General features: G+C 36.1%; 1 protein-coding gene across 4 annotated transcripts; it reads left to right on the plus strand.

Annotated features, from left to right (window-relative positions):
• Window positions 1–12,841: 12,841 nt before the first annotated feature.
• LOC104892823 (histone-lysine N-methyltransferase, H3 lysine-9 specific SUVH6) lies at window positions 12,842–20,143 on the plus strand. Of its 4 annotated transcripts, XR_007274554.2 has the most exons (4): window positions 12,842–12,997; window positions 14,741–17,312; window positions 17,587–17,752; window positions 19,612–20,143. XR_007274554.2 is itself a non-coding variant. In XM_010678831.4 (3 exons), the coding sequence occupies exon 2, from the start codon at window positions 14,894–14,896 to the stop codon at window positions 17,285–17,287; it is 2,394 nt and encodes a 797-aa protein (XP_010677133.2). In that variant the 5' UTR covers window positions 12,843–12,997; window positions 14,741–14,893; the 3' UTR covers window positions 17,288–17,312; window positions 19,612–20,143. The 4 variants fall into 4 exon arrangements, 3 of the variants coding, with proteins under 3 accessions (XP_010677133.2, XP_048500860.1, XP_048500861.1); XM_010678831.4 differs by lacking the exon at window positions 17,587–17,752 and having other exon boundaries at window positions 12,843–12,997; XM_048644903.2 differs by lacking the exons at window positions 12,842–12,997; window positions 17,587–17,752 and adding an exon at window positions 13,017–13,182.
• The last annotated feature ends 219 nt before the right edge of the window (window positions 20,144–20,362 follow it).

Raw genomic sequence — 20,362 nt, forward strand, 5'->3', positions numbered from 1 at the left:
TGCTCCAGAATTGGTCGATGGTGCGGGCGCACCAGTGGCTTGTGCGGGCGCACCATCGTGTGCGGGCATACCAAGCGCACCTCAGGCTACCTTTCAGCCTCTAGCTCGATCCCTTATGCCATGTCTGCATTTCTCGACCCCGAAAAGGGCAATACCTGCAATAGAAACACGAACAAACATGGTGAAAGCATATGTGCTAGAAATTCGATCGAAATAGATCGAAAATCTAGCAAAATGTCACTATGACCAAGTATGATCACGTGAATGAAATAGAAGGGAAAAGTGAGGAGAAAGAAGGAAGAAAAGGAGGAAAAGGGAGCTAAAACAAGCCAAAAGAAGGTAATAAAGTGCGTTAGAAACGCACTTATCAGAAGAATATCCATTTTTATCTTTAAACAACTTATCTTGTCTGGCATTTTCTTAATTCTCCCTTAAGTTGTCTGAAAAACACTTAATTATTATATCTAAATTTGTTTAATCTTATCTAAATTTTCCAAACTTATATTATCATAGTTATGTCAAAATTAGTTAAAGCAGACAGATGCTTATATATTGGTTTTCATTTTTTTTTACCTAATTCAATTTCTTGAACATATATATAGATGAACTCTTATTTTACCTCTCTCACTTTAACTTTGTTTATTAAAAAAAAATACTTTTAGTATGTATTGCTCATGGATATGATTTTTTTATGATTATCATATTAGCTTATCTAAACCACTTTGGGACTAAAAATTGAATATTTGAGTTTTTATTGTTTTTGTTATATGTAATCTCTAGTCATAATCATGGTGTGTTATATTTTTTTCAACAAAATCATCTTTTTATTTCTTGTTTGGTAATAAAATAAACTTGCATTACTATTATTATTACATTTGCATATATTCTTGAAGGGGCTAGCATCTCATGATAATGGTGTGGTATTCATTACCAAAAGTGAATAATATTAAAAAAAACTTATTAGACCAATGTACCCATTGGCTTGAAATTAGGTAATTTTTAAATTAATTATATTATATAAGTTTGATAGGTGTGATGAAAAACTTAAAGTTGTTATACCAATGCACCCATTGGCTTGTACTTAGCTAATATTTGTTTTATATTTGAAATTTTATATTTTGACTTTTTGAGTATCTTGTATTAGTGAAAAACTTAAAGTTGTTATATCAATTCATCTTTTTCATTGTATATTTTCTCTCTCATCTAAATTGGTATTTAGCTTGAAAATAATTGCATAACTGGTTTTTGTGAAAATAATAAGAATGACCACTAAGATAATATATGATTTTCGTTTAAAAAAAAAGATAATATTTGATTTGTTTCCTTAATTGATAATTGGTTGATTGATTCCTTCATTGTTACACAATCGGAGGAATTAATTGATTATTGTTAAAATTATTTTTAGCAATGCCACGTGGCATAAGCAAGCATCAGGTCGAAAAGTTGAGGGTGAAGGAGAACATAGGAAGGTTGAGGTCTTGCCACGTAGGACAATTTTTTCTTGCTTTAATATTATATATGATTTTTTGAGAAGATCCTCTCTAAGTATGAATAGTGTCAAGATTCTAAGTGAGAACGGTAAAAAACAGAGGGAGTATATCATATGACTTTTAAAACCAAAAAAAAAAACATAGTGATACCGAACGAGCCTTAGGGGAAAGATAAATTTCACTTATCTATACAAATATATTAAAAGGCGTGCATGACAATGTATACACACCACGTGGCACCTCCACGCAATGTATACACGCCACGTGGCACCTCAGTTACTTCACTAGAATTGTCCAATGTGTGTACAAGTGACAAGTCATGTCAATTTAACAAAAATAAATTTAGCTTGCAACAAGATTTTGAACCCATGACCTCTTGCAATTATATATGACACAATTACCATCTCAACCAACTTTTAGTCATGTTTTAAGTGTCCACATTATTATATTTGTACCTTTTAAATATTGAGTCTCCTTAATATATTTTGATGGGAATGGAAAAAAATGCATATCAAATTTGTAAAACAGTACCAACCCGAAGCAATTCCCGGGCTCAAATACTAGTTGAAATCTATATGAAATCCATAATAGGTATTTAAAAAATAAATAAAACTCGACCTATAAAATTCTTCTTTATTATAACTATATCGACGACTCTTCTTAAGCATAACTATAACGACGATGAACCAAATATGACATTGAAGCATAGTTCTTGTTTGCTTGTTGCATCATGTTTTCTGCATCCATTATGCAATATTTAATTTTGAGACGAGAGTCCAATATTAATAAACTATAAGAGTGCGAAATAAATAAGGGCTTATTATTTTCACCTTATTTGATTCTTAATTTTTCTTAACTATCATTAACTTTTTTTCTTACCTATTATTATTTTCTTTGAACTTTTAACTTTATTTTTTTAAATTTCTCTTAATTTTTTTAAAATTAAGCAAAAATAAGGCTACTAGAAAAGAAGCATCCCTTTGAACTCCAAACTCTTAGTAAAAGAAAAAAAGTAAAAAAACCTAATAATTAAGTTTGAAAATTCTCAAAAAGAGAAGGAATTTTCTCATTTACAGCACCGTGTACCATCTATATATTGACTTTTGCCGATAGTATGCAGTATCTTTTTTACCTTCCCACTGATACCATTATGTTTATAGCTTTTCAATCAAAGTGATTGTTTGGTTAATAGAAAATTAACAAGATATTAGGCTAAGCATATAAGATCAGTAATGACTAGAAATATAATTATACCCCCTTCTTGATCTTCCTTCCTTTGATTCAACATTTACGTTGTACAATGTAAGTGGATCTTATTTTGAAACATATTTCAAACACTATCTAGTGATACAAAATTATATTATTCAGATTTACATACCAAATTAAAGTTGTGCACAATTTACATAATATAATAATTTAAGTTGTTCATTCAAAACCAAACTCTAATTTTCGCTTATCTAAAACTCCTTATATGTATTTAAATATATTTAGCAGTCTATTTTTGTAAAAAATAAAAATAAAATTTGATGACATGACAATCCAACGTGGTGCGCTCTATGGCCTCGAAATCTTGAGGAGCTCCTATACTCTCGAAAACTTCATCCTTCATATATACTCCCTCCGTTTCCTAAAGATCTTCCTTGTTACTATTACTACAGGAGAAATGATAAACATCTATCTGATAGATGTTTGCAAACATCTATCAGGGAATAAAAAATAATAAAAGGCTGAAAAGGTGGTGATGTGGGTCCTAGAAAATAATAAAAGGCTGAAAAGGTGGTGATGTGGGTCCCAGGAAATAGAAAAGTAATAAAACACTATTTATATTTCATGAATACTATTTGTTAGTTGCATAAACGCTATATGTAGTTACACAAACACTAGTTGTAGTAGCATGAACACTATTTTTCAGCTCGCAATTTTCGAGATCACTTTTTTGTTTGACTGACAGTTTGCGGTTTTCGAGATCACTTTTTTGTTTGGCTGACAACTTGTTTCCATGTATATTGACAGATTTATCCCTGATAGATGTTTGCAAACATCTATCAGTTAGATGTTTATCATTTCTCATTACTACAGATACCAATGAGAATCAAGTTATGTAGGGTGTGGGGTGGGTAAAGTAGGAGAGAAAAATGGGTTAAGATAAATAAACAAATAAAAATGGGTTAAAGTAGGAGAGAGAGAGGGAGTAAATTGAATTAATAATGTAATGGTGGACCATATGATAGGGACATGAGAGGGTAAAAAGGGGAAAAAAATTCCAAATAAGGAATAAAGTAAAAGAGGGAAGATCTTTTGGAAACACACTTAAACGAAAAGAGGGAATATCTTTAGGAAACGGAGGGAGTATACTAGTATTTGGGACCCTGACAAATGCTCGTTCACTTCGTGGAGACGATATAGACTTTTGAAATTTTCACATACCCTATTTGAACGTACTTTTTATCCGATATACAACAACAAAAGTTATAATGTAAGAATTTTAAATATTGTAATTCTAACATAAATAGGTTTTGTAGAAAAGCCTAATTCTATTTGCAATTTGTTGCTTTAATACTTTAGTATAGTCAATATTTCTTTTTATCCTTACTTTAATATAAATTTTTTAAATATAGTATAGAGGACTCTTACCTTAAAATAGTTTATAAACACTTTCCAATGATACAAAGATTAGACTTCTCCGAGCTATATATTAAATCTTATAATTGATTTACTATACTTGTGTTTTTCATTGTGAACAACCCAACTCTAGTTATTCTTATCCTAGACCCTATACATGTATTTTTATTACTTTAGAAAACTCTATTTATTTTTTTAAAAAATAACATGTCAGTTAATAAGCGCGACAACTTGAACTGAATGATGCATAATCCGACACCGACCCTACAACAAATCGAATTTTTAATCTGACTCTAACTCCGACATCCGATTCCAAAAATCCAACTCCGATTTAACTAAAAGTCCTAACATCCGTCTCTAATCTGACCTTTTTTCTCCCTAATTTTTTCTAATAGAAAAATCTTCTATAATATAAATAATCTAATTAATAATAATCATATGAAAATCTTATATTGTACAAATAATTTAAACATTAATTTTATTTTCAACATTCATTTCTTCAATAAAAAATCTTATATAATACAATTGCCTCAAAGTCAGAGTCATATTATACATACATAATACATCAATATAAATAAATAAAAAAGGCCTTAAAGTTGGAGTCGGAATATTTTATGGGATCCGACTCCGACCTGACTCCGACTCAGAGTTGGACTTTTTAAACGGAGTTGGATGCAAATTATTGTTTTTTTTAGAGTCGGCTCGAATTTTTCCTTTCAGATCGGAGCGAACTAGGATCGAATTCGAGCTAGATGATCATCCCTATCAATGAGTGTCGCAACCTCGTAAACTGGCTTTTGGACTCTACTCTTTGTATTAGTTATACGATTGATGATTACCAACCCTAAAAGCCTGGCCAAACATTTTGTTAACAAATTAATCACTTTGGTTAAAATCCATAAACATAGCGGTATCATACTATCAATGGGAAGGTAAAAATTAGATAGCACCATTGACAATTTTCCAAAAGAAAATGATGACTATTAAAGAGAATGCTGACTATTACATGAAATTGACAAAAGTCAATAATTAAATAGCACCATCGAGAATGCTCCAGAAGAGAATGATGACTATTAATAGCAACAACAGAAAAACTAACAAATAAAAGTAGAGAGCGGGCATTACCACGTTAATAAGATGAGAGAGGGTGGCGGGCCTGGCGGCTCATAAACCATAAACCCAAAACCAAACCGGGGATGGATGGACACATAGGAATCTAGGATCTTGATAAATAAATAGCAGTACTTTCTCCGTTTTAAATTAAATATAATACTCCTTCCATCTCATAATATAATACTTGTTTCTTTTTTATATGGTCTTCAAGATGTAACTTTGAGTCTTTGACATTTAATATCAATTGAATAATATTATATGTAAAGGGATAATATTAAATTGTAAAGGGTAAAAGGGTACTTTCATAGTCATAGGTCTGTATTGTAAACACTATATATATTGAATGCCAGGTTAACCTACAAGGGGGTTAACACAATTATTTCTCATACTTGTACATGGTATCACATCCAGCGATTTCCTAAAAGAATTTTTTTCTCTCTCTCCAATTTTTTTTTCCCTTTTCACGTGCAAGAAACTATTTTTTTTCTCTTTTCTTGGTTTCTTCTACGTTCTTTGTTCCTGGCCATGGATTTTACCACCAGTCCACCAATCCTTCCGCTGCCACTGCTGCCCCATTGCAGCCTTCTCCGCCGACTGCTTCTGCCTCCCCGCCGTTCACGTCGGCGACCGCCGCTGCCGCCGTGGCCCAGTTCGTCTCTGGTGGCCTGCAACACTATGCTGCGTTCCCCTTCTCGCAGCCTCTTCTTCCGGCTGCCGTTCCACCGTCGCCACTCCGCGACAACTCCGGCCACATCTCGCCGGCAGCCGCCTCGACGCTGCAAGTTCCAGGCTGGACCACATCAGGCCATGTCGTGTCTACAATACCTGCCACGATGCACAGCCCTGCCTCCTCCTCGCGTGTGCACCCACGCCACCCTCCAGGCTTCTCGATCCCACCACTGTTTCCGACCACCGGCGCCGTAAATCCGGCCGGTTTTCCGTCACAGTCCATGCCTCAATATTCCGGCACCTCCTCCCAATCGTCTGTGTTTTCTCTACCGACTTTATCGGCGCCGAATCTCACGAATTTGGTAACGATTACTTTATCTTCTCCTGAGGATTATTTATTATGGAAAACGCAAGTAACTTGCCTGCTACTTTCACATCAATTACTTGGTATTGTTGATGGTACTGCTGTTATTCCTTCGCCTACTATTATTGATGATTCTGGTAATACTGTTCCCAATGTTCATTTTTATGAATATTTTCGTATAAATCAGCAAGTGAAATCGTGGATTTTTGCCACCTTATCTAGGGATGTGTTTGTGGATGTTCATGATTTTTCTACCTTTGTAGAAATTTGGACTCGATTACAATCTAGATTTATGCATGCTAGTATGGCTAGATCCATGGAATTAAAGGGTCGATTAACTCGTATTAAAAAGACTGCTTCCCAGACCATGGATGGATATTTACGTGAGATTAAGTTGATTGCTGATTCCCTTGCTGCTATTCAATGTTCTGTGTCGAACCAGGATTTAGTGCAGTATACCCTTTTTGGTTTAGATCGTGATTTTGAGTACGATCATATAGTTACTATCCTCCTGCATTATCCATTCCCGATTAGTTTTGATGATTTACGTCCCAAGTTGCTACTGCATGAACAAAGATTGATAAATTCTAAGGATGCATCTGATCCCTCATCCCATCATGCCTTACTTGCCGTTAAATCTACTGGTACTGGTTCAAGTTCCTCCTCCCAGACTAATTCTGGAGGGAGAAATCGGGGAAGGAATAACAGAAACAGAGGTGGTAATAATAATCGTGGAGGAAACAATGCTCGGAATAATAATAATGGTGGGAATGGTGGCAACAATAATAATCGTGGATCTGGAGGAAACAACAACAACAATGGTAATCGGGGACGCTCAAATGGTATAAGTAAATTTTCTAACTTGTCATCCTATAGTATGCCTTGCCTAGATTATATTACTAATAATTTGTCGTCTGCAGGGAGTCATTCATCAAATAGTAACAATGTTACCTCTACCCCTACTTCCAATACATGTGGTTTGTGTTGATTTCCAGGTCACCAAGCTGCCTACTGTCCCCAGCGTTTCAATCATAACTTTGTTCCCTCCTCCTCCGAAAGTGTCACTCGAGCCTTAGCTGCACTGTCTGTTGGTGGTGAAGCTAATGACTCAGTCTGGTACCGGATTCAGCGCTGCTGGCTGCTCCACATGACTCCTCAGGATGGTACGTTCTCTATTAAAACTCCTTATACTCGGTCTTGTTGTGTTGTAGTTGGTAATGGTACCTTACTCCCAATTAAAAGTACTGGTAGTTTAACTTTAAAAACTGCAAGTCGTCCCCTCCGTTTAACATCTGTCTGTCATGTCCCTAATTTGAAACATAATTATTATCAGTTAACAAGTTGTGTCATGAAAATGATTGTGTTGTGAGTTTTGATAAAAACTCTGTTTATGTTAAGGACCAGATAACGGGGGAGTTCTGCTTCAGGGAACCAGTAAACAAGGTGTCTACCCTCTTCAACCCAGCATTGTCCCTCCTGAGCCTTCAGTTCCTGCTTTCCTAGCCACTAAGGAGTCGGGTGACGTGTGGCATGCTCGCCTGGGTCATACATCTTCTACATTATAGGAAAATTATGTTCAAATAAATATATCACATGTACCTCTAAATTTCATGATGATTGTGTAGGCTGTAAGCAAGGAAAAATACGTTTACCTTTTGATTCTGTTGAACATCTTTCTACATATCCATTATATAAAATTCATAGTGATCTTTGGCAATCTCCTGTTTTGTCAAATCAATTATATCGATATTATGTTGTGTTTGTTGATGATTTTTACGTATTCCTGGATTTATCCTTTACGTCGAAAATCGAAGTTTATTCTAAATTCCTTATGTTTCAAAAGATGGTTGAAAATTTTTTAATTGCAAAATTAAAATATTTCAAAGTGATGGAGGAAGGGAATTTGATAATTCTCCTCTTCTTCAACATTTTTCTGACAATGGTATTATTTTTCAAAAATCTTGTCCCCACACTCCAGCTCAAAACGGTTTGCAGAACGTAAACATCGTCATATCATTGAAATGGCTCGTACTATGATTATTCATTCTGACTTTCCTGCTGAATTTTGGGTTGATGCATCATATACTGCCACTTACACTATCAATCGATTACCCAGCTCGGTTTTAGGGGGTGTTTCTCCTTTTGAAAAATTATTTCATCGTCCTCCTTCCTATCAATTTTTGAAAACATTTGGATGTGAATGCTTTCCCTTGTTTCTGGACTCCAAAAATCACAAACTGCAACCTAAATCTAAAACCTGTGTTTTTATTGGATATGCATTGGAATATAAAGGGTATCGATGTTTTGATCCTACTACCAAGAGAGTCTACACTAGTCGTCATGTCTTGTTTCATGAACATAAATTTCCGTATCGTGCCCTTGTGAGTAGTCAACCCACTACTCCTTATACATCGCCAAAGGTCTTAGAACTAGATTGGACTCCCACGAATGTTGCGTCGTCCCATGTGTCTAGCATCCCTATGGCCCCCTTGGGACCATCGAGTCTTCCTCGTTGCATGCCTCCACCCGCCGTGTCCCCTCTTTTGGTCTCGGCTGCTCGGTCTCGAGCTGCCTCGCCTAGGTTCCCCGACGCCCAAGCATTCGTCAATCCCCCAGCTGCCTCACCCGCGCCTGCTGGCCCAGCAGCTTCGCCTGCTCTTCCCGCAGCGTCACTTGCTACCCCACCAACTTCCCTTGCAGGCTCTGCCTCGTTCGCTGGCCGCCCATCCCACGCTGGCGTGCCTAGCGATGCCCCTAGCTCGACCGAGCCCTCTTGCTCGCCTCTCCTTGGCCCCCCTCCTGTGTCGCCTAGTCTTGAGTCCCCCCTGTCACTCCTCCCTCGTCGTCAGTAGCTAACCATCATCCGATGGTTACGCGTCTCAAAGTTGGTGTGTCCAAGCCCAAAATATTCATGAACTTAAAAACTGATATAACTGAGTCTGAACCTACAAATTTTAAACAAGCTTCTAAAGACTCACGTTGGCGTCAAGCTATGCTAGATGAATATAATGCTTTGATTAAAAATGACACATGAGAGTTGGTACCTCGCAACTATGATAAGAATTTGCTTGGTTGTAAGTGGGTCTACAAGATTAAATATCATTCTGATGGGTCTGTGGAGCGGTTCAAAGCCAGACTTGTTGTTTTTGGCAATCACCAGCAGGCAGGTATTGATTACTTTGAAACCTTTAGTCCTGTTGTTAAACCTACTACTGTTCGCTTGGTTCTTACTATTGCAGTTTCTCTTAAATGGTCTATTCGTCAGTTAGATGTCAAAAATGCATTTCTTCATGGTTTTCTTAATGAAGAGGTTTATATGCGTCAACCTCCGGTTTTTATTCATCCATCTAAACCTACTCATATTTGTCGTCTCAGAAAGTCCATTTATGGTTTGAAACAGGCTCCTAGGGCCTGGTTCTCCCGGTTTAGCAACTTTCTTTTATCTATTAGTTTCAAGTGCAGCAGTTGTGACACTTCTATGTTCACTCTCAAATATCGTGGTCATCTCATTATTCTTCTCTTATATGTTGATGACATTGTCCTTACTGGTAGTAGTCCTCTTGTTGCCAAATTCATCTCTGTTCTTTCTTCTCAATATGCTATGAAGGATTTAGGGGATCTTCATTATTTCTTAGGTGTACAGGTTGTGCGTACTCCCTCTGGTTTATTTTTATCTCAACATAAGTATGTTTCTGATTTACTTCGTAAATTCCATCTTCATACTGTTAAACCAGTTACCACTCCTGTTGTCTCTAGCGTAACATTGTCTCTGCTTGATGGAGAACTTCTTGCTGATCCCACAGATTATCGTAGTATGGTTGGTGCATTGCAGTACTTAACTATGACTCGTCCTGATATTGCTTATGCTGTTAATATGGTGTCCCAGTTTATGCATGCTCCTCGTACTACTCACCTTCATGCTGTAAAAAGAATTTTCAGATATCTGCAGGGCACTTTGGATTATGGGCTGTATTTATACAACAACAGCTCTCCTACTATTATTCTTGCCTATTCTGATGCAGATTGGGCAGGATGTCCTGACACACGACGTTCTACTACTGGCTATGCTGTTTTTCTTGGGAAGAATTTAATATCCTGGCGTTCTAAAACGCAACCTACTGTTTCCAAATCCTCCACTGAAGCTGAATACAGGGCAGTTGCCTACACAGCTGCAGAAACTATTTGGCTCAAGCAACTTCTTGCCAGGCCCGGTCCTGACAATTCATGGGCCCTAGGCGAGTTAAGATACATAGGCCCTTTATCCAAAAACGTACTACCATTTTTATATTTAGTTGTATCATATTCGTGTTTTGAATGTCTTTCGCCGATATATATAACTACCCTAACTATTTTATTTAGGTAAATTGAAAAAAAAAGTAATGTGTATAAATTCCACATGCTTATCAGAGCTCTTTGCTGTTAAACTTCCCCGATCTAGTTGTTCTCATATTTCTTGTTTCACTTCTCAATAAATACTTTAAGTAGAACATTTCAATAATCCTAAAATTAAGCAAACATATAATCAAGCACATGAAGATAACAATAACACCTAAGTCCTAAAGCAATGGAACTCTCGATTTCGGTTCTTGAAGTAAAATACGTTGTAATTTTCGGAATTTGTTATTTAAATTCTTTCGACAACACATTACAATAAAACAAAATACAATATGTATTGTAATTTAGTATCTCAAAAAAAAAACCAAATAAACAAATGACAAAATATTTTCCTATTCATGTAGACATATAATATCGAAATTATTGTAGGCAAATTGAAGTACTAATGTATGAATGCTAAATCTAGTAAATAAGCATAATGTATTTCCTGTAAAATATGTTTCTAACAGGTAAATGCAACTGAGATGAGAGAGTTAGGAAAACATACATCAAAGCGAAACGTGAGGCTCCACCTGGTGAGAAGCCTGAGCCAGTTAGGACTCATTCTTCAAGGTTCATCCCTCTTAAGTGAAGAGGTCATATTACATTTTCTCAGCTTATAGAAGTATAGAACTCAGTCGCTCTAGATTTTTTTGTTTTAATATGCCATCATTGGCTCTTTTAAGAGTACTATGATTTTTGCGAGCTGTTTGGATTACCCGGATGTGTTTGATCATACTTCTATTCTGGCAATGAATTAAGTTTTATTGAACGTTCAAAAAAAAAAAACATACATCAAATGGTAAGAAACTCGCCGGAAATGGTGGAAGTTACCGGGAATCTTCAAATGATAATGGATGTTGATAATGTGATTATTTGTTAATGAATTTCTTTTTGCCTCATTTATCTTCTATAAGGAATAATTACACTTGATATTAATTTGAAAAACTTGGAAGCTTAAAAGGGAAGAAAGAAGAGTTAGGACAACAATGGCGAATTGGAAAAGTTAAAAAGGGAAATTAACTTTTTATGTAAAAGAAATTAATTACTGACAGCTAATAACCAATATGCATTAAATAGGAAATGTTTCTTTTTTACTTTTCTTTCGTTTACCTTCTACTGCTTTCCTTACCTGCTAGGCTGCTAACATCTAGCGAGTTAGGACAACTAGCGAATTTTTTTTACATCCGGGCCCCTTGTAAGCGTGGGCTCTGGACAACTGCCCCTCCAAACAAGGCTCAGGGCCGGGCCTGCTTCTTGCCGATATTGACCATTTTTTCCGTCGTCCTGTGATTGTCTATTGCGACAATGTCTCTGCTACTTATCTCACTGCTAATCCAGTTCATCATGATCGTAGCAAACATATCGATGTTGACTATTACTTTGTTCGAGAAATGGTTGCCAAGGGAGGTCTTATTGTTAGACATGTTCCTACACAGTCTCAGGTTGCAGACATCTTTACTAAAGGCCTATCTACTGACTTATTTACTAAACATCGTACCAATCTATCCGTTGTTTCACCCCGTAAAGATTGAGGGGTGTATTGTATAATATTATATGTAAAGGGATAATATTATATTGTAAAGGGTAGAAGGGTACTTTCATAGTCATAGGTCTGTATTGTAAACACTATATATATTGAATGCCATGTTAACCTACAAGGGGTTAACACAATTATTTCCCATACTTGAACAATATCTTCAATCCCGTATTAATAAAAAAAATATAAAAGGTCGATATTATAAAACTAGACATTGAGACGAATCTAACAAGATTCGACATGAATGTGTTTTTTTATATATACAAATGATAATATTCGGTCAAAAATTTTAAAATTTGACCCACCAAAAATGAAGTAGACATTATAACATGGGACGGAGGAAGTAAGTTGGAATATATATTTTCTTAGTTAAAATTTTTTAGGGTAAGATTAGGAAGAAGTAAAGGTATGTGACTAAGTTAATAAAAAGAGAGAAAGCCGGATTACATAAAAAGTAAAAACATATGACTAAGTTAATAATTAATTAGTTTTAATAAGAATTTATTTGCAATTTCACATTTAAAATCTTTATCAAGAATAGAAAGAAATAAAATATTATACTTAAGAAATTTCTGTTTTTAAAAATCTTTGTATTTAATTTGAAACTGAGGGAGTGTATGAAATTGGAGATTTTAATAACAGAAAAAAATAAACGTTGGTAAAACTGTAATTGGCTTATTCTCAACTTCTCAAGTCGGTGCTTGTATATAAAAAAAAAAACTTCTGAAGTCGGTGATGTTTGTGTGCATGCAACTGACACTCAATCACTGTCACCTCAATTTTATCGAAGTTTCGCTCAAAACCTCCGTTTCTTTCTGATTTTCGGTATTTTCTCTTTTTCAATTTTGTCAACGTTTATTTTCGTTTGTTAATAAGGTTATTTAAGATTTTAGTTTTAGTGTGTCTGTTTGTTTGTTAATAGGGTTTTTTAGTTCAAGATTTTAGTTTTGGTAATCTATCCTTAATTTGTTCATGTTGCATGCAGCTTCTTTTCACCTTTCCTGTGATGGGTATGTGTTAATTAAAATCCTTGATTGTTATCTTCCATCTAATCTTGAGTTATTACAATTTAGTAAGTAATTCAGTATAATTGTATTTTGTCTGATACCAATTTTATGTAATTACTATTAATTGGGATTTGAGTATAATTTAGCATAATATACCGGGTAATTCAACTAATTTGTACCCAATTAAAGAAGTGTAAGCCCACAAGTTTATGGTAGTTGAGATGAGTTTGCTTCATTAGTTGTGTAACATGCATCAATGATATAGATCTGATAGATTTGATAAAGATTAAGTGATGAAAGAGTGTTCGTTGAGAATTGTTGTATACACCCGAGTGTACATAGAAAACCTACATATAGGCACACTAAAGGGGGTAACAATGTTCATTTTGCTCATTTGCATCTTCAGATGAACATATTTTTCGTCGGAACGTGTGAAAACTTTGTTTTAGGTGTATAATAGAACATACTGATGAATTAAAGGTAAGATGACTAGATGAGTAAGGCAAGGCTTAGATAGTTTTGATGAGTTAAGTGACATTTTACACTTGTGGATTCGCTAGTTGTTTGGAATTAATTTTGCACCATACGTACTGAGAGATGAGGTTTAATGAAACAAAGAGGTAAATTGGAGGTCACCGGAAGGCGGACATATTATGGCTTACCTAGAGCTTCAAGAGGACATGTCCCCTGATAGGAATGGTTCTAGAATCCATGCAACTGATTGAATAGGTTCTCATCTATGTATTGGATTTTGGGTTGTTTGGTTATTTGGTTGCTTGTGGAACGATAATATTTGCCATAGTAAGGGTGAGTTTTTGTGGGATGCAGTACAGTGGTTTGTATTACTTTACTTTGGTGCCGATCTCTGGCTCCTCCCCCCTAGATGGATGCTTTAGTGATGTGTTTTTGGAGGTTGGCAAACGATTTTTTTGTATGGGTAATGACCTCTACTTTGTACTAATTTTCGTGTTTACAATAAGTTTTTCTACTTGAGAAACATTATTTCCGTGTTGGTTTCTGGAAAGTAACCTCTTAGGCTGTGTACGTCTAAATCTCGCCAAAGCTTTTTGCCATCTTCGGGATCTTAATTGATTTTGTTATTGTATTGGTAGTTGACACTACAAAGGTATATGTCATTGGTGTTTGTATTAAAGCTAATTTAAGGATACATGAACTATATCCTTTTAGTTATTTGGGTTAGGGGTATATGTCTGAACATTTTCTTTTGATGCTATATATACCCAAACACTAAACCACTACTCTTGGGTCTAGCTTGTGTCGTTGTGTACTTGTGGACTTTTGCTTGGAAAAGATTTGCAAAAAACTCTCCTGGCTCTTGTTCATATTTCTTGTTAAGGAGAAAAGGGTTGAGGACTTTGATGTTAGGTTTATTTATCTGATTAAAGTACTCCTTGACTCAATGTGTTGAAACTATCTCAATGTCAATCCATTCTTTTTGCTGGATTCATCTCGTGTGTTTTTTGTTTCAAGTTATTTTTGTTTATCTCCAGTGAAATGAAAGTGTGTTGTATTAATTAGAGTTCACCTTTTGCTTTGATAGGGTTAAGCAAGGAGAGGATTTAAGCTCAGTGATTGGTGTGGAGAAGTTGGATAAGTAATATTGTTCTTTCCTCATAGCCCCACGAATAATTGAAAGGCGAACAATACCAGCTATCTTCCTAACGGCCGTGGATCGCTTTCCACACTGAACAGCATGCCTAAGAAAGAAGTGGGTGTTTTAGGGGAAAAAGAGGGTGATGTTCAAAAAAAGTCTAGAGATCTTTGTGAAGCAGAGTGGGTTACATTTTCAGAACAATCTGAGAATCATGATATTTATGTTTGTCCGGATGGAGTTGAATTGGCTGCATCTAGCTCAGTGAAACGTGACAAGGCAGAGTATGGAAATGAAGAGTTGCTGGAGATGGCAGTTGTCAACGCCAAACCCGCCAGGGCATTGAATAGTACTGGTATACTTGATTTAAAAGACCATACTGCTGGTATACAGCCTTGTTTACTTCGATATCACTCGATCCCTTTAAATCTTGTTCGGGAGGGACAGAGGTGTCCATCTCGAAAAAGAGTTTCTCCTGTTCATGGTTTTCCTGCTGGCCGTGGGCGTAAAGTGCCTCGACTTAGTGAATCTCAGGAGAAGCCTTTGGGTCAACGTGAAACTGTATCCAACATCCACAAAAGAGTTCTGTTGAATGGTGTAAACCAAAGAGGAGAAGAGCCTAATGCTGATACTGCTGGTAAGGACAAGGAACTAGAAGTTCTTATTTCTGGAAAAAATAGGGATGTACTTGAAAATTCAGTTGAGTCGCACAAAGGTGTAAAGAAGATTATGCAAGCACCTTTGCTTAGCAAATCATCTGACGTCAAACAAGAAGAAAAATTTGAAGGTAACAATGAGGAAAAACAGGGGAAGATAATGAAACAATCAGAAAATAATGGAAAAGAGAGTACATCTTTCGTCAAGGATATTAATAACAAGAAAAAGTCAACTGGATATTCCAGTAGCAACATGAAATGGCTAGAAAAAGGTAACTGTTCGCCTTATAAACGCGACAATCGTCGTAAAGTACGGGACACATTACGCTTATTTCATACTGTTCTAAGGAAGCTAGTTCAAGCCAACGAAACAAAAAAAATGGGCCGAGTGGATGCTAGTATTCAGATAAATGCTGCCTTACAGATCTTTAAGGATCATGGAAAGTATGTGAATACCAAAAAAAAGGTGGGGCCTGTACCGGGAGTAGAAGTAGGTGATCTTTTTAAATATCGTGTAGAGCTTGCAATTATTGGGCTTCATAAGCCACTACAAAGTGGTATAGACTTTGTCAAACTAGATGATGAGTATGTTGCAATAAGTGTTGTGGCTTCTGGACGTTACGATAATGATGTGGGCAACTCTGATGTATTAATTTATGTTGGTCAAGGGGGGAATGTAGCGGGTGGATGCAAGTATCTTGAAGATCAGAAGCTTGAACGAGGGAATCTAGCGCTAAAGAATAGCATTGATAAGAAGAATCCGGTGAGGGTTATCCGAGGCTTTAAAGAAAGGAAAATGTCCGGCGGGAAACGTACAACAACTCCGTCATATACTTATGATGGGCTGTACACTGTGAAAAAGTATTGGCGTGATACTGGGCCTCAAGGAAAGCTGATCTATAAGTTTGAGTTAAGAAGAGCCCCAAATCAGCCAGAGCTCATTAGGAAGAGAGTTAAGCAGTCAAATAAGTCTAAGAAATGGGAAGGTAGTTGTATAAATGATATTTCAAAAGGTAAAGAGCCCACCCCAATTTGTGCTGTCAATACCATAGATAATGAAAAACCCCCGCCGTTTACATATATTACAGCGGTGATGTACCCTGACTGGTGTCGGCCAATACCTCCCAAGGGCTGTGATTGTAAGGACAGCTGTGCAGATTCGAAGCATTGTGCTTGTTCCCTCAAGAATGGAGGGAAGATCCCATACAATTACAGTGGGGCAATTGTTGAAGAAAAGTCTCTTGCATATGAATGTGGGCCTTCATGCAATTGTCCACCAACTTGTCACAATAGAGTAAGCCAACATGGTATTAAGCTTCCTCTTGAGATCTTCAAGACTGAATCCAAGGGGTGGGGCCTCAGATCTTTATCTTCTATTCCATCAGGTAGCTTTGTATGTGAGTACATAGGAGAGTTGCTTGATGACAAGGAAGCCGAACAAAGAGTTGGCAATGATGAATATCTGTTTGATATTGGGCAAAACTACAGTGATCCCACTCTTCGTGAGGAGCTTTCTGCTCTCATGCCTGATAAGCCATCAAGTTGTCGTGATGTGGTAGAAAATGTTGGTTTTACCCTTGATGCAGGAATATATGGGAATGTTGGGAGGTTTATTAATCATAGCTGTTCTCCAAACCTCTTTGCGCAGAATGTCCTCTATGATCATGACGACAAGAGGATTCCTCATATAATGATGTTTGCTTGTGAGAATATACCTCCTCTGCAAGAACTTACTTACCATTACAATTATGCAATAGATCAGGTTTTCGATTTTGAGGGTAAAATCAAGAAAAAGAGTTGCCATTGTGGCTCATCAGAATGCAGTGGTCGGATGTATTAATGGACTTCAGCTACTTGCCTGATATGTAAGTCTTCTTAAAGATGCGGGTTATGTTTATAATCTAATTTTGCATCTTTGCTTCATTGCTTTTGGTGAAAGTGGCAATTTTTAAGTGTGAAGGACACGTTTGTCTTTTTATTTATTTATTTTATTTTTCAGATCAACAATATTTTTAATATTTCATGTGTTCTGTGTCTCTTGTGTGGCTCCAACTATCTGAATATCACTACTCATAATGTCTCAAGCTCAATCAAGTGTCATGCTTGAAAATGTGGTTGTTCTTTGTACATGTACGACAGGTGCATTTATGGGGGTGAGGTAGATTTTGGGTGACTCTTGCGGCCAATCAGATGGTCCAAAGGGCAGAAATTATTTGCTAGACATTGACAAAGCAACAAATGAAGTGGGAAGGATTTGGATACACCCAAAGATTTTTGTTAGATTGATTTTGAGGGGATTCAAGAGGTCGATTCCGTTTTTCCTTTATCTTCTTTTTGACCTTGGTAGCTGATTCGAGCAGTCTCTTTGGGTAATGGTGCTGGTAAATATGGGTGCATTGTAGGGTTTCAGTAGGGTGGTTGGGGAGTTTGGGAGGGTTGTGGGTCCATGTTGCCTCTGCTATCTATACTCAATCTTGTGCATTAGTACATTAACCTCCAATGATGATCTTTCTTTTCCTTGGGTTTTGGAGGTGATTAAATTTCAGGGTTTATATGGCTCAGCTGATTATGGGATTAAAGTTAAGCGCCTCTTCACTAACTTGTGATCGTAAGGACCGTGTGTTTGCAGCAAACAGATCTTAGATGTTGCATCATGTCTCATTGTGAACTGATATATTGAACTAATTACATTTCATCGTTGTTAATCAAGTCTTTCACAATAGTCTTAGGCTAATATACGTTGTAGTAGCTTATCAAATGTGTGGCTTTAAACATTTGTAGTGACTATTATAATTGTTTACACTGTATTTTAGTGGTTTATCATGCATATTACTATTGAAGGATGCGGAAAGGTGATAATAAGAGTATAAGCCCCATGTTACTGAATTTCTGAGTTATAAGGCACGATGCACCTATGCAATGGATGATCTTTATTTAATTCCATGTCACGCTTCCACTTATCTCCTAGTTCCTTTAGGTTTTAAATCTAGGTGAAGCTCTTATGGAAGTTGTGGGTTGAGGGAACTTCAAAGCCTGCTTGACAGGTGAAAGAAAGCTACGAGGAAGTAAGGAGTTGCCTGTGAACTGAACTATGAGGAAGTTTTAGGAAGGGAGGGACCATCTCATTAAGTAGGATTTAGTTCATGGAGGAGGATGGTGTGGCTTTTCAGAGCTCTTCCCAATTGCTAACTGACTTATTACAGTGGGAATTTTGGGGAGTTGGGAGGGAAAATAATGGTTTTCTTTTTTTCAAAAGAGTTGATTAGTTATAACAAGTAACTATTGGGAACTTTGAGTTCCTCAGCCTTTCAGGAGCGGAAAAAACAATTCTTTGCAATTCTCTCTTGAAGTTGAATGCCATTAGCCATGGGACTTGGAAATCCATGGTCGTTAGAAACGTTTGTTGTTGCAAGTGTTCCTGGCTTTTACTTTAGTTTCCTATTTCGCTAATTCCCCAGAACTATGATCGGAAATGTGTGAAAAATTGTACGAATCTGGGTAGTGAACTCATTTCACACACCAAAGTGTACAGCAAATCATGAAACACATGCATAAAGCATTTTCTGTAAGTGGAGTGCTTTCTCGTTTTGTAAATAAATAGTAGTAATGTTACTGCTATTAGGAAATAAATTATGCTGGAATATTAACTTCTAAAAGATATGTAGGGTTCAATAATCTGCATTGTTGCCTCATTCAACGTAGAGTTAGATCCTATCTTAGGAATTGGGATAGAAGGGCATACTCACAAATGAAAGAAGGCCTTGCTTGTTGCTTCATCTTCGATGTAGTTGCATCTTCACGTTGTTGGCACTTAAGATGATTTATACATGTTTTATTAAGAGAATACATTGATAATTTTGGGCTAGACCGAGGTTTTTTCGATACCAGTTGGTCTCTGAAATTATATTGCTGCCACTTGCATATAAGACTAAGTGTTAATATTTTTCCTATGTTTTCCGTTCTTCTTTGAATGTGATCTTCTGGATTGTGTACCAACTCAAATTACTTTGCTGTGCTAATTGTTATATTTTCCGAGTCTTTCCTTGGATCATTAGTTTACGACATTGATCCATTATCTAATTTTGTACTTCTATTCTATGAACTTTTTTACCCATACATGTTCTCCATTGCTCAAATGTTACTTTTCCTCTGTAATGTATGCAGATAAAATGACTTGTAAAATTCTATAACAAGTCACGGGATATGGAATATAGCAAGAACAATCGAGACGTGCACAGAAGAGCGCATTGAAATCATCCTGGTTTAGGATTAGCAGCACATATTTTCCTGTGTTTAGAGTTGTAAATTATCATTCAAAGTTGAACGAGTCTGTAGACTGTAATTGATTAGTTGGTATCATTTTTGTTACTTGTTTTTAGCATAGCTGAATCTTGGAATCGCCAGCGAGGGTGTTGAAGGCAAATCCATCAAGCTTGTAAATAATGGGCGGCGAAATTGTAATTTTAGTTCACTTTCCAGTTAGTTTTCTGGTAGGAGTTTATTCCAGTTATCACTGTTATGTGCAGCAAACTGCAATTCTGCAGAGGGAGGCATATTTTCGTTTGGAAGATTAAGTATAATTACTAATTAGTCATCTAGTTGTAGATAGGGGTGTAAGTGGATTGGACTTTGTCAAATTCAATCTAGTTCAAAGTTTTTTGGACTCGAGAAATTGAGTCTAAGTCTATTCCGATAATTTTTTTTGAGTCTAATCTAATCGAGTCTGATTATATTTCCTTGAGTTTGATTATTATATTTTTTTTTTCGGTTCAGATTTAATGATTCACAATGTTTTCTTATAATTGAATCTGAAAAATTAAGCCCATTATATCCATTTCATAGAATATGTCACATACATTTTTTATATTGCATATATAATATAAAATATATATACATTATATATATAAATATCAAA

This window comes from Beta vulgaris, chromosome 5, assembly GCF_026745355.1.
Source record: "Beta vulgaris subsp. vulgaris cultivar EL10 chromosome 5, EL10.2, whole genome shotgun sequence".
In the NCBI taxonomy this organism is placed as follows: Eukaryota; Viridiplantae; Streptophyta; class Magnoliopsida; order Caryophyllales; family Amaranthaceae; genus Beta; species Beta vulgaris.

What these genes read in the sequence shown, in the direction of transcription:
- LOC104892823 (XM_010678831.4), top strand. Translation starts at nt 14,894, where the DNA reads ATGCCTAAGAAAGAAGTGGGTGTTTTAGGGGAAAAAGAGGGTGATGTT.